General features: G+C 62.7%; 2 protein-coding genes across 2 annotated transcripts; one reads left to right on the top strand and one right to left on the bottom strand.

Annotated features, from left to right (window-relative positions):
* The first annotated feature begins 1,071 nt into the window (after nt 1-1,071).
* PLA2G3 (phospholipase A2 group III) lies at nt 1,072-3,803 on the top strand. The gene is made up of 7 exons (XM_017835853.1): nt 1,072-1,504; nt 1,578-1,710; nt 1,785-1,919; nt 2,029-2,507; nt 2,616-2,745; nt 2,856-2,990; nt 3,150-3,803. The coding sequence occupies exons 1-7, from the start codon at nt 1,072-1,074 to the stop codon at nt 3,355-3,357; spliced, it is 1,653 nt and encodes a 550-aa protein (XP_017691342.1). The 3' UTR covers nt 3,358-3,803.
* Nucleotides 3,804-3,904: 101 nt separating this feature from the next.
* Nucleotides 3,905-11,473, bottom strand: INPP5J (inositol polyphosphate-5-phosphatase J). Its single transcript, XM_017835859.1, has 12 exons — nt 11,354-11,473; nt 10,440-10,550; nt 8,862-8,970; nt 8,189-8,305; nt 7,942-8,117; nt 7,253-7,364; nt 6,766-6,875; nt 6,274-6,463; nt 5,904-6,041; nt 5,467-5,559; nt 5,138-5,242; nt 3,905-4,989 (listed from the first exon to the last, which is right to left on the bottom strand). Exons 2-12 carry the CDS (start codon nt 10,514-10,516, stop codon nt 4,369-4,371), a joined length of 1,848 nt encoding a protein of 615 aa, XP_017691348.1. The 5' UTR covers nt 10,517-10,550; nt 11,354-11,473; the 3' UTR covers nt 3,905-4,368.
* Between the last annotated feature and the right edge of the window lie 684 nt (nt 11,474-12,157).

The following is a 12,157-nucleotide window of genomic DNA, read 5'->3' as shown; positions in this document are numbered from 1 at the left end:
GACCTTGGGATTCTACTGGGCACCAGCTGAGCAGGAGCCAGGGATGTGTCCTCACAGCAGCAGCCCCAGCTGCACTAGGCAGAGCCAGGCAGGGAGCATCAGCAGGAAGCTGTGATCACCCAGACAAGGCACAGACATGTGGGGTGAGTCCAGCAAAGGGCCATGACTGTGGTGGAAGAATTGGAGCACCTGTCCTGGGGGGAGCGGCTGCAGGAGCAGTGGCTGCTGTCTGGAGCAGAAGAAGTTCAGAGAATCCTGTTAACACACAGGCAGGGAGGGTGCCAAGAGACCACAGTTTGTCTCTTCCCAGTGGTGCCCAGCACTGGGATAAAGTGCAATGGGCACAAAGTAGGACATGGGAGGTTCCTTTGAACATCAGGAAACAACTTTGTACTGTGAAGGTCAGGCAGTAGCAGAGAATGCCCAGGGAGGCTGTGGAGGCTCCATCCTCGAGGATCCTCCAGCCTCGAACAGTCTTGGGCCATGGGCAACTTCCACAGGAGCCAGGCAGGACAGTGCTCTGTGTCTTGACTGCATACAGTGCCCCTGGGCAGGGGCGTGCTTACAGCCCATGTGGGTGCATGCACACGACTGGGCACGCACAGCACACAGACACGTGCGCACACACACACAGACACGTGCGCACACACACACACACACGTGCGCGCACACACACACACGCACGCACGCACATGCGTACACGTGTGCACAAGGTGAGTGTGCAGGCACCTGCACACACCTGCACACACACCTGTGCCCAGTCATGCACGTGAGGGCACATGCATGCATGGGTGCCCAGGAAGAGAGAGCATGGAGTGGGTGCGGCTGTAGCAGGGGCTGCCTAGGATGGGGGGCCAACGGGACAGGAGAGTGCCCTAGATAGGGTGGTACTCGCGATGGGCGGGTGCCTGCGATGGGGGGGTGGTACTCGCGATGGGGAGGTGCCAGCGCTGCCCCTCCCATTGGCCTGCCCCGGGGCGGGGCGGGGCCTGTTCGGCGCGGGCCAATCAGCGCCGTGTCCGCCCCGCGCGCGGGGTTAAAGCGGGGCGCGGGGCGGGGGCGGGGCGCAGGATGTGGGTGCGCGTGGTGCTGGCCTCTGCGGTCCTGTGCGCATGCGCGCGCGCCTGGCCCGGCGGGGCCGTGTGCGCGCGGGAGGCAGCGGGCAGGGGCGGCGCGCGCTACGTGGCGTTCCTGGGCCGCGGTACCGGCACCGGCCCCGCGCTGGTCGAGAGCGCCTTGGCCGCCCCCGGCCGCCTTCGCGCCTGCTGGGCCCGCCGCGACCCGCGTCTCGTCCGCGCCTTCCGCGCCGCCTGCGCGCGCCGCCCGCCCGCCGTGCCCGGGGCCGCGCTGCGCCGGGCCCTGTCCGCTCTGTGGCGGCGCCGCGCCGCCTGCACCGACCCCGCAAAGGCGGGAGCGCAGCGCCAACGCCGCCGCCGGGGCTGGACGCTGCCGGGCACGTTGTGGTGTGGCGCCGGGGACTCGGCAGGGAACTGGAGCGAGCTGGGTACGGGGCGGCGGGGGGCGGCGCGGGCAGCTGGGCTCCCTCCGCGGGGCCGCGCTCACCGGCGCCTCCGCAGGGCTGTTCCGCGGCCCCGATCGGTGCTGCCGGGAGCACGACCAGTGCTGGGCGCAGATCACGGCGCTGCAGTTCAACTATGGCATCCGCAACTACCGCCTGCACACCGTGTCCCACTGCGACTGCGACGCCAGGTGCGCCCAGGGCCGGGGGAGGGGCACCGGGAGGGCTGGGGACACCAGCCCCGCTCACCGATCCCCGCCTGCAGGTTCCGGCATTGCCTTCTCGCCATCAACGACACCGTGTCCAACATCATCGGCGTCACCTTCTTCAACCTGCTGGAGGTGCCGTGCTTCGTGCTAGAAGAGAGTGAGGAGTGCATCCAGTGGCATTGGTGGGGCGGGTGAGTGCCTGGGGGGTCCCCGGTCCCCAGTGCACCCTGCCTAGCTGCCCTACCGGGCATGGCTTGGCCGGGCCGGTGTGCAGGGCCTCACAGCATGTGGTGTCCCCAGGTGCGAGCGTTACGGTGTTGTACCCTTGGCCAGGATGGTGCAGCAGAGTCAGTACCACCCCAGCCTGCCCGCAGAGGAGAGAGGCAGCTCTGCTGCACAGCCCCCGGGTAAGGGAAGGAATTCCTCTAGAGTAGGGCGCAAGCGGCTCCGACAGGAACTGGAGCCGAAGCCGGGGCGCCGCCAGGTACGGAGACCTGAGACAGCCCAGCAGGACCCAGGCATCCCTGTGTTGGCCAGGGACAAGGCTGAGCCCACAGCCAGGCACCGAGCAGCACAGCAAGGGCTGAAGCCTGGCCCCCCAACAGCACTGACCATGTTGGGACAGGATCCAGCTGGAGCAAGGAGCGCACTGGGAAGAGCAGAGCAAGGAGCTGAGGGCTTGGCCCACCCTTGGGATGGCAGTGTGAGACCCAGCCCAACCGCAGCAGCATGGAGTGGGCCCGCCCCAGTGCCCACTGTGGAGGAGCGCAGGCAGCAGGGTGAGCTGGTGCCGTGGGTAGAGCATGCACCACAGCTGGGGTGTCTCAAGGCCTCAGCCTGGTGGGGTCATATGCTGGGGGTGCCCTTCACCTCCCTGCTGTCCTCAGGCCCAGGCAGGGTGTGCAGGTGCTACAAGCACCTGGGTAAGTGTGAGCACCAGATCGCACCCCACGAGGTGAGGTACCAGCTGCACAACGTGAACAGCCAGACACTCCTCCACTGCAACTGCACCCGCAGGTGCGTGTCCAGGAGGAAAAGAGCACTGTGTGCAGACAGTTTGGGATCAGAGGAGGTGGGATGTCCACCCTGGCCAACACCTGCTGACCACAGCCCTCCTGTGCCTGCAGGCTGGACCGGTGCCTGCGCAGGGTGAGGAACTGCAGTAACATGGAGGTGGCTGTCCTGGCTAAGCACATTGCCACAGACTGCTTTGTTCTGGAGCAGCTTGCTGCCTGCAGCCCAGGCAGGGGTTCTCAGGACAGGTAAGTGCCAAGAATCAAGAGGCTGTGGCCTGTGTGGGGCATGAAGCCAGGAGTGTAAGCACTGGCCCCTGCTCTGCCATGCCATGAGCAGGCTGCAGGGCAGGCAGTTGCTGTCAGTGCTGCAGGGTTACACTGACATGCCCAGCTGTGCTTCTCCAGCAGCTGTACCACAGTGACCAGGGCTGTGCCTTTACCTGCAAAGCGGCTCAAAAAGACCCTGAGGCGTTGGGGCCCTCTTCATGTGAGCTCCAAGACCAAGCATCCAGACTGGAAGACACAGGCCCGGGGAGGCACCCTCTGTGAGCAGTGCCAGCACCTGGCCATGGAGCAGGGGCCGGGTGCTCAGCCCCACACAGTGCCCCGATGATGCCTGAGCAGTGCTGCCTTGGGAAGGAAGGGGAGGAAGATGTGCTGTGCAGTAGCTGCAGCCTACAGCTGCTTGGTTCCTGGTCCTTTAGACAAAGGATAGCAATGAGCACAGCTGCTGGCATGACTGCATGGAGCTGGGGACCACAGCCAGAGCAGGCAGAGGGACTGAGAAGACTCAAGGAGTTGTGGTTGCCATCCACAAGCATCAAAGTAAGGGGAAGAAAATAGGAGGGCTCAGGAAAGGGGAAACTTATTGTTTTCCCTTCCCTGTTGTGCTCTGGGGCCAGGGGGATGGCAGGGCCCCCCACCCCTATATTGGTGACCCTTCAACTGGGGGGCCTGAGCAGTGAGGTGTGATCCTGACCCCCTTGCCCAGGCCCAGTAGGATGGCTGGGGTCAGTCTATGCATGCAGCAGAAGATAAATAAAGAATGGTCAGAGCATGGTCTATGGTGCCAGGGCTGAGCCTTCTGCCCCCTGTTCACGCTGCAGCCCCCACCCCCAGGGCTGATCCTGCCCTCTGGCAGTGACCACAGTGCAGCTGGAGTGGGCAGGATCGTTTATTTTGTTGCTTGCACTATGTCCAGGCTGAGGCACAGTGGTAGAGCAGGGAAGGAGCAAGCTTTGATCTCTGGGGTACCCTGGGATGGTCCTCGCTCTGTGCCCATCACCATTCCTGCCAGAGCCCTGCCTTGGCCTCCCCTGCCACCTTGGGTGCAAGGCCAGCACTCCTGTCACGGGACTGAAGAATCCTGCACGTGGAAGTTCATGAGGGTCTCCCCAAACTGCACTAGACCAGCTTTGCCCACCCTCCCCTGGGTCACCTCCCAGCCCTGCCCTGGGGAGCAGCTTGGGCTGAGGGGAGCAGAGGGGAGTACCCCTACCTGCCAGGCACACAACAGGGGTGAGGAGTCACTGCAATAAATAAGGGAGGGGGTGTCTTAGCAGGAAAGTGGCAGAGGAAAGCACACAGCGAGCGCGCTATGGGGAGGAGGAAGGGGGCCACTGCATCAGCGGCCCATGGCACAGCTATGGCTGTCTGGTTCCTGGGGGCTGCAGCCCTCTTCTGGGGATGTGCCACAGCCTGGGGGGCTGGTGGGGCTCATCCTCCGGCAGGGATAATAGACCTGATCCACATTCTCTTGCCGCCGGCCCAGAGCCTTGTCAATCATCTCCAGGCGGAGTGCAGGCAGCAGGCCCAGGTTCCGGGGGTCGGCCCTGGCCAGCGGGCTGTCAGTGGAGACACGCTGGGGGCCACCCTGCTCCTGTACAGTCTGGTAGAAAGAGCTGCCCTCCAGGCTGTCAGCTGCCTGCCTCAGCTCCTTGCCTTTGGCTCCACAGCACCCCAGCTCTTCCTGGGGCACATGGATGGTGGGGATATCCCTGGGGAGGCCGCGGCGGCTCTGGGGCGAGGGGCTGCGGCTCATTCCCCTGTCCCGGCTTGATGGCCGCAGGATGAGACCCTGGAACTTGGCCAGGCTTGGGCTTCGGCTCCGGTGCCGTTTCATCTTGCCCGGGCTGGGGCTACGGGATTTGGGGGCCAACAGGACAAGTGTACTGTCATCCTCTTCTGAGCTGCTGCCTGAGCTGTCCGTGGGGCTGCTGCCCTCCTCTGACCTAGGCAGGGAGATCTGCACCCCTGCATCAGCACTGCTGGCTGACTCTCACAGGGGGCTGTGGGGTACCACAGCAGCTGGTCTCCCCCAGCCAGGGATCCCCACATACATCCCTCCCCCTGCCTCCCCCAGCCCCTCACCCTCGTCTCTTGGCTGTGCTCACCTGGAAGGGCTCAGTCACACCAGCGATGCTGCTGGAGGTGTTGCTGTAGTATCCAAGGATGTACTCGCCGTTCCCCTTGGGCAACGCTTCCTCAGAGAACATCACCTGCAGCCCAGAAACACCTGGTGGACACCAGGGCTGGGCACAGGGGTGCCCCCTCCCACCTCTAGCCCCAGCCAAAAGCACAAATTCCTGCTGCCAGCACCACGGGCCTGCCGGAGGCTTAGCACAAAGCAATAAGGTGCCCTCCGCCCTCATCCAGGGGCACGAAGGGGCCATTGTTCCCCCACAGTGGGACAGACGTGCCAGCAGGGCTGGCCCCAGCTCACCTGTCCACAGAGCTGCTTCTCTAGGCAGCGCTCCCCATCATCACTCCTGGCCCAGACATAAGACACGTAGTCTTTAGGGTGCCGAAAGCCTACCTGTGTTATACAGGAGAACATAGGTGAGTGGGGGAACATCAGCCCCACTTGGCACCATTACGCGTGCCTGGCCTTCACTCCCTGCTTACACCAGGGAGACCCAGAGCTGCCTCACACCCCCCAGGTGTACCAGGGCCCTGTGGGGCCTGTGGAGCAGGAGGAAGAGGGAACTGCTGGACCTGAGCCTCCTGAAGCAGAGCCACATCATGCTGCCAGGGGAAGAGAGGGCACAGCTCCACGCCGTGCACCCATGTTCGCTGGTGAGGGGTAGCTCAGAAGGGACCCCCGCAGTGCTGTGCAGTGCTCCCCACTCCCTCCAGCCCCAGCAGCCCCCAAGCCCCTACCCGGTAGAGTCCTATCCAGTCCCAGGAGCTCCGGTGGAAGCCAACAGCCATCTTGTACCTGACAACTGCTTGCTCAGGCCTGCTCCACTCGTCAGCCACATAAATCTCAACCGGGGGCTTGTCCACCTTGGAAGCAAACTGTCAGAGACAGGTACATGGTGAGCAAGGGCATGGCAAAGAGCTGCCCCTGTTGCCCAGTGGCACCTCTCTGGGTCTGGGCCACCGTGCATACACCCACAGCAGCCCCCAGCCAGGGGCAAGGCAGCTGAGTTTGCCAAACAGAAATAAAGTACGCCACCCCCCACAGAAGCTGGGCATCCCACTCCTGCAGCTCCTGCCTGCATTCCCATCAGCCCTGGACAGCGCTCACCTGCACAGCAAAGATGGCAGCTACTGGCTTGTGGTCGCTGACGGTGTACTCCATGTGGCTGCAGTAGCAGAGCTGGCTTACTGACAGCACGCCCTGGCTGGGCCAGTGCCTGCCTGCCCCCAGCCCTTTGCTGGGGGATTTGATCTTCCACAGGATGCGGTCAGTCCAGGCAGGTTTTCGCTTCTTGGCACTGCAGGGCACAGAGGGGCATCTCTTGCCTGGCAGGGGCAGTGGGTTCTGACCCAAACTGCCTCCCCCTGGCACTACGGCATGCATGGGCAGAGGGTGGAGCTCATCTCGGCACTCAGCTCAGCGTGGCTGCAGGGATAGACCTGCACTGGCACCAGCACTGCAGTCGTGTCCCAGTCCAGCCCATGCCTGCCCCAGCACAGCTGCTCCCCCCACCCATCCGCACAAGCATCCGCCCTGGCTCTGAGCCTCACTGCTCCTGCATCCCTCTCCTCCAGCTCACGCCCAGCTCTGCTCTCCTACCTGCTGTCGTACTTGTTGGTGCCGACATCAAATTTAAAGGTGGGTGGGAAGTTCAGGGGTCCCTCCTGAAAGCCTCTGAGAACAGGCCAGGTGCTTTTGGCAATGTTCAGCTGCGGGAAAGAGAGAAGGTAAAGGAGCACACCAGCCCCCATGATCAGACCAAGATCTCTCTGGTCTCACACAGTCACATCCTTGCCCCATTCCTACCAGCTCCCACAGCTCTCAGGGTTTGTCCATCTATGCCAGCAGCCAGTTTGTAGACCCAGTGCCTCGGGTCTTCCTCACACTAACAAGGGAAGCATGTGCCCAGCTCAGTCTGACCAGGGACTCTGCTGCCTCTTCCCCACAGAGACAAGAGAGCCAGAACTCCTCATGCCCTATGGGCTGCAAGGGGACATGTCCTGTCCCACAGCTGCACAGACAGTTTTGGGGAGAGTCAAACACTGCTCAAGGCCCAGTGGAGTCTGGCAATGTGCCCATCCCTCACCTGGTCCTTCTCCCAGAGCTGGCTCAGGACGTTGCTGTCGATGGCATACTTCACAAAGCAGATGTCCAGGCTCTCAATGCGGAAATTGAGGTCCCCAAACCAGAACACAAGGCTGTGGGAGAGAGGGCAACGGGCTGAAAGGGCTGAGGCTACTGGAGCTGGGGACAGCAGGGGAAAAATGTCCCCAGACTGTGTGCAGCCTCAGCCTGCAGCACAGGCGCTCTTGGGAGCACTGGCACAGGTCAGCACTCAGCCGGCAGCCTGGCCATCTGCCAGGAATCTGCAAGGTAGGACTAGGCATCATTAACCAAACCAGACAGACTGCCCTGAGCTAAAATCGAGGGTGGAAATTTCCACAGTGAGGCACCCACCAGAGCCAGACTACACAGGCTGTGCAGAGCCGGGCCCTCCACCTCACCGGTCCCAAACCACAACTGGACTAGTAAAGCAGGAACTGCACCAGGCCTGAATGTACCCTTACAGGAGACCAAAGACCCCTCTAAACACCTACCCCACCATGCTGAGCTCCCACTGAGCCACGGGACAATTCTGCAGTTCTGCAGACAAGACCTGATCTCCAGGCTGTACTGGGATGCAGAGGTCAGACCCCAGACCCTACATGGGGGAGGGTCAAGGACTGGGGCTGGCACTAGAGCCCAGACTGGGGAGCAAAGTGGTGGGGTACGCACTCGTGGTCCAGGATGCCGTTAGCCACACGCCCCTCAAACTGCTGCATGTGCAGTATGGTGGCAAAGTCCTCCTTGCGCTGCTCCGCCTTCTCCAGGTGCGCTGGCAGGTGGCAGTTCAGGAAGCAGACCATGTGGCCGAAGATGGAGAGACGAACACTCACCCCACCCTTGTTGCCCTGCACCGAGAGGATCCCATGACTCCTTGGGAAGCCAGCCCCTTGCCACCTTCCCCCAGGGCCACACTCACCCAGTAGCCCCCTAGCCCCGTCCTGGTACAATCTGTCTGGATGTCCTGCAGAAAGGGCAGGTGGTAGTACTTGGCAAACACCAGCAGGATCACACCTTGCATCCGCACCGTGCTGACCTGGAATGGGAGCAGGAGCTGGAGCAGGATGGTAGAGAGCCCACAGGGGCCATGAGGCAGCACCTCCATCCTTCGTGTGCCCCCCCATCCTGCAGGTGACTAACAGCATGTTCAGTTCAGAGATCTGTGTGCACCCTCCTGAACACCGACAGCCAAGCCTGAGCCTCAGAGATGCTGGGCTTACATATGTTCTGGGGTGAGTGCCTCCGGGAGCCAAACCTGCCTCCGGGCCCACAAGCTGCTGTCAGCAGCACAGGCCAGTTCCCACATTCACCTCTGCACCCTGGTTCAACGCAGCAGGCCACAAGAAGTGGCCCCAAAGCTCCAGAGGGGAAGCATAAGCATAGGAAAAGGAGCAGGGTGGCACAAGCCAGACAGCTCACTGGCAAGGTGCAGCACTGGCCCCCACATACTGTTTGGAGGCTACAGGCTGTCTCTCCAGCCAGTTCTCCCACCGCACCTCCCTCTGCCCTGCAGTCCAACTCTCCCTCCCTGTGGCACACCTGCCTGGCAGACAGAGGGAACACCAGCTGCCAGCTTCTTCAGGACTCCTTACCAGGATGAAATGGAAGGGACTCAGCACATCCATGAAGAGCTCGCTCCACTGATCTGTGAAGAGGGCATCCTTCAGGCGCTTGTTTATCTTGGAGTTCACCTCCTGCAGCCTGGGAGGAAGGGGATAGGTCCCTCAGCCACACCAGGAAAGTGTCTGTGTCCCAAGTAGTGAGAGCTCCTTGGGAAAGTTGCCAAAGCACAGTACTGGGGAGCAGTACAGGGTGGGAAGGGCAGTTCAAGGGAAGACCCTAGGTTCAGAGCACAAACCAGCCACGTCCTTGCTCCAGTGATGCTGGACCATGTGCTGGCAGGAGGCACAAGTGGCCCTGAACCCAGGAGGCTTGGCCCCTTCTAAAGCAGAAGCAGTTCAGCTGCACAGAGCTGGGCAGCAGCCTAAAGCCCATCTCAAGGTGCAAGAGGGGCTTAAAGGGCCTTTCAGTTGAATCAGTCTCTACACAGAAGTCAAGTCTCACCAGCGCAGGGTGTCCAGATGCATTCGAGCCACCCAGCTTGGAGCAGCAGCAACCAGAAAGTTAGTAGTGCTCCTCCCAGCTCAGCAATTAGTGAAAAGAAGGAACAATGTCCACAGAGAACAGCAGAATCAGGAAGTGTCTTGCCCAAAAATATCAGGTGCTTGGTGCACAAAGACACAGGTCAGAGGAAGGAGACAGCCAGAGATGCCGGGAGGTGAGAACTGCGGGACACCCTGTCCTGGACCTAACACGGTCCCAGCACATCCCATGCTGTCAGCTACACCCCCCACCCCATCCATCCAGTTCAGGTCCATCTACACACCCCACACAGTCCCATCCCACTGGTCCGCAAGGCCGAGGAGACTGGGAGATTTGCTCCAACGCAGTGTTATAGCTCTGGCAGCCTCAGCCTTCCACCACTATCCCCAAGGCTAGGAGCTCCAGGGCAGTCCCTGGCAGCCTCCTGGAGGCAGATCCAGCTCTCCTATATCACACTTGCAGGCAGAGGCTACTTCCTGCTCCCTGTGCAAAGACACAGTGCAGCCCCGGCCTTAGCAGGAATCCACACACCACCACAGACCTCAAGGGACCAGTCTGTGCTCAAATGCCAGCAAGCTCGTCTCACCACCACACTGTGGCACTGCCTTGCCAGCAGCTCCGTGTACCAGGGGCATGGAGCCAACCCAGCTGTGGGAGAACAGCAGATCTATGCCCTTGAGGCCTGCATACCATGCACAAAAGCAGAGAGGAGGAAAACACTCCCAGAGAACTTGGGGCAGGGGAGTTAAATGCTTCGACAGACCTGACCCCAGGACTGCCACGGCTCACTTGGCCTGGCACAGCCAGCCTCAGGTTTGTTGAGGATTCAAGTCTAATCAGTACTCAAGGGTTTTGGTTCCTCTCAGCACTCACATTCTACCAGGAGCTGACTGTCCATCACCTTTTCGGATATATTACCATTTGTGATGTACATGCCTCCCTCCTCCCCGGGACTCGGGGAGGCTGAGGCTGCAGCTCTCCCATTTCTCATGCCCCAGGGCTGTGGGGATCCCCTGAAAAGGGATATGGCAGGGCAGGGGAGGGGGCCTTGCACCTCACCGTCTTACCCAATGGCGATCATGTCCACATCGTTTGTCTCGCCCGTGTTGAGGTGCAGCAGGGATGTCACATCATTCGGGGGCATGGCTGTGCCTACGTTCCAGGTGACCACTGTGATGCTTGGGAGGACAAAGGAAGAACAGGCTAACACTGGGGCTCAGAGGGATTCCTGTCCCCCTGTTCAGCCCCCAGCTCCACCAAGGAAGCTTTTTGCTGGCAACAGAAGACTGAAGCTTAATCAGAGCACATACACCTTAACTCCCATTTGAGGGAGACAGGTCCTTGCTTCCAAATTCCCCCAGGATCTGCACCTGATAATTCTAAAAACCAGCACAAAGAGCCCTCGTTTTCATCACCACCAGCTGACACAGGCACGCTGGCACAGCAGGCAGCCTTCAAGAAAACTGCTTCCCCTCCCTTCCCCAGGAACCACGGCTCCTGGCAAAAAAGACCCGGATCTGAGTCCTCAGCCCCTGCCAGCCCTAAAGGCCAGGGCAGCGCATGTGACAGCGGTTCTACAGCCCCGAAGTGGTGTCCTTTAGCAGCGCAAAGCCACATCCCTCACAACACATCAATGCCATTGCGCAACGGGCACCAGCAAAGGGCCCGTGGGCTCATTTGGCAGCAGCCAGGAGTCGTCTCAGTCTCAGGGACATGTTTCAACAGGGAGGGAGGGCAGTGCCCAGGAAAGCCCCAGTGCTCGGAGACAGCGGGGGCAGGTAGCCCGTGGCTCTGTTATAATATCCCGCATGGAGAGCGGCACCAGGCATTCTCCTCACAGGAACCTGCCTGACTGCAGTCCCGCACCCCAAATCCTCCAGCTGAACCCTCCACAGTGGGAGGAGAGGTGCAGCTCCAAAGCACAGCGGAGACCTCGGCACTGCGCCCCCTGTCACCGCGATCCCCCCGCGGCCCCACTCACCGGAACGCGCCGTCCTCCGAGGCCCGTCCCGGGCAGTCCGGCAGCGGATCGCAGGCGTCGCCAGAGCCGGGGCGTCCGAGGGGCCGGCCGAGGAGGGGCAGCTCGCCCGGCTCCGCTCGGGGGGCCAAGCCCGCCCACCCGCCGGCGAGGAATTCGCTGGACACGGCCTTGGGCAGCGCGGGGGCGCGGGGCACGGCGGGGCCCGCCCAGGCCGCGATGTGGTCGCTGGACTCCGCCTTAGGCAGCATCTCCCGCCGCTCCGGCGCGGGAAAGGCGGCCCGGCCGAGCGCTGTTGGAGACAGAGGGCCACCCGGCCCGGGGGGCAGCAGGGCCGGCAGCGGGAGCCCCTCGGGCGGGGTCCGGCCCGGGGGCCGCTCCTCGGGCCCGGCGCGCCGCGGGCAGCCGTGCCCGAAGGGGTCGCAGGCGGCGTCCGGCCGGGAGCTCCTACGGCCGACCGGGACGCCGCCGCTGAGGAAAGGCGCCGCCGAAGCCCCTGCCTCGGGCAAGGGCCGGGCTGCGCTCCCGGGGCCGCGCGGGAGGCCGGGCCGGGGCTCCGCGCCGGCGGCTGAGCCCCGGTCGGCGCTGCCGCGCCGGGCCGGGTCCATCGGCGGGCGGAGACCGGAGCGGCCCCGACCCGGCCCCGCGCACCTTGCGGCCCCGCCACGTGACGTCACCACACCATGACGTCAACGCCCGCCACCTGCGCGGCGCCTTAAAGGCGCAGGAGCATCCCCGCCTCGCGCGTACCTGCCGCACCGCCCTGCCCACGTGACGGCCCGAGACGCGCCTCTCCTCTGCCCCCGC

This window comes from Lepidothrix coronata, unplaced genomic scaffold, assembly GCF_001604755.1.
Source record: "Lepidothrix coronata isolate B3197 unplaced genomic scaffold, Lepidothrix_coronata-1.0 Scaffold265, whole genome shotgun sequence".
In the NCBI taxonomy this organism is placed as follows: Eukaryota; Metazoa; Chordata; class Aves; order Passeriformes; family Pipridae; genus Lepidothrix; species Lepidothrix coronata.
Note: the sequence above shows the minus strand (reverse complement) of the source record. Positions and strands in the feature narration are given on the sequence as shown.

What these genes read in the sequence shown, in the direction of transcription:
- PLA2G3 (XM_017835853.1), top strand. Translation starts at nt 1,072, where the DNA reads ATGTGGGTGCGCGTGGTGCTGGCCTCTGCGGTCCTGTGCGCATGCGCG. An exon ending in CACTGCGACTGCGACGCCAG is followed by an intron (nt 1,711 to 1,784) that starts GTGCGCCCAGGG and finishes CCCCGCCTGCAG; the next exon opens with GTTCCGGCATTGCCTTCTCG. An exon ending in GGAGGAGCGCAGGCAGCAGG is followed by an intron (nt 2,508 to 2,615) that starts GTGAGCTGGTGC and finishes TGCTGTCCTCAG; the next exon opens with GCCCAGGCAGGGTGTGCAGG.
- INPP5J (XM_017835859.1), bottom strand. Translation starts at nt 10,516, where the DNA reads ATGCCCCCGAATGATGTGACATCCCTGCTGCACCTCAACACGGGCGAG. An exon ending in GTGGACATGATCGCCATTGG is followed by an intron (nt 8,971 to 10,439) that starts GTAAGACGGTGA and finishes CCTTCCTCCCAG; the next exon opens with GCTGCAGGAGGTGAACTCCA. An exon ending in AGAAGCAGCTCTGTGGACAG is followed by an intron (nt 5,243 to 5,466) that starts GTGAGCTGGGGC and finishes TCTGGGCTGCAG; the next exon opens with GTGATGTTCTCTGAGGAAGC.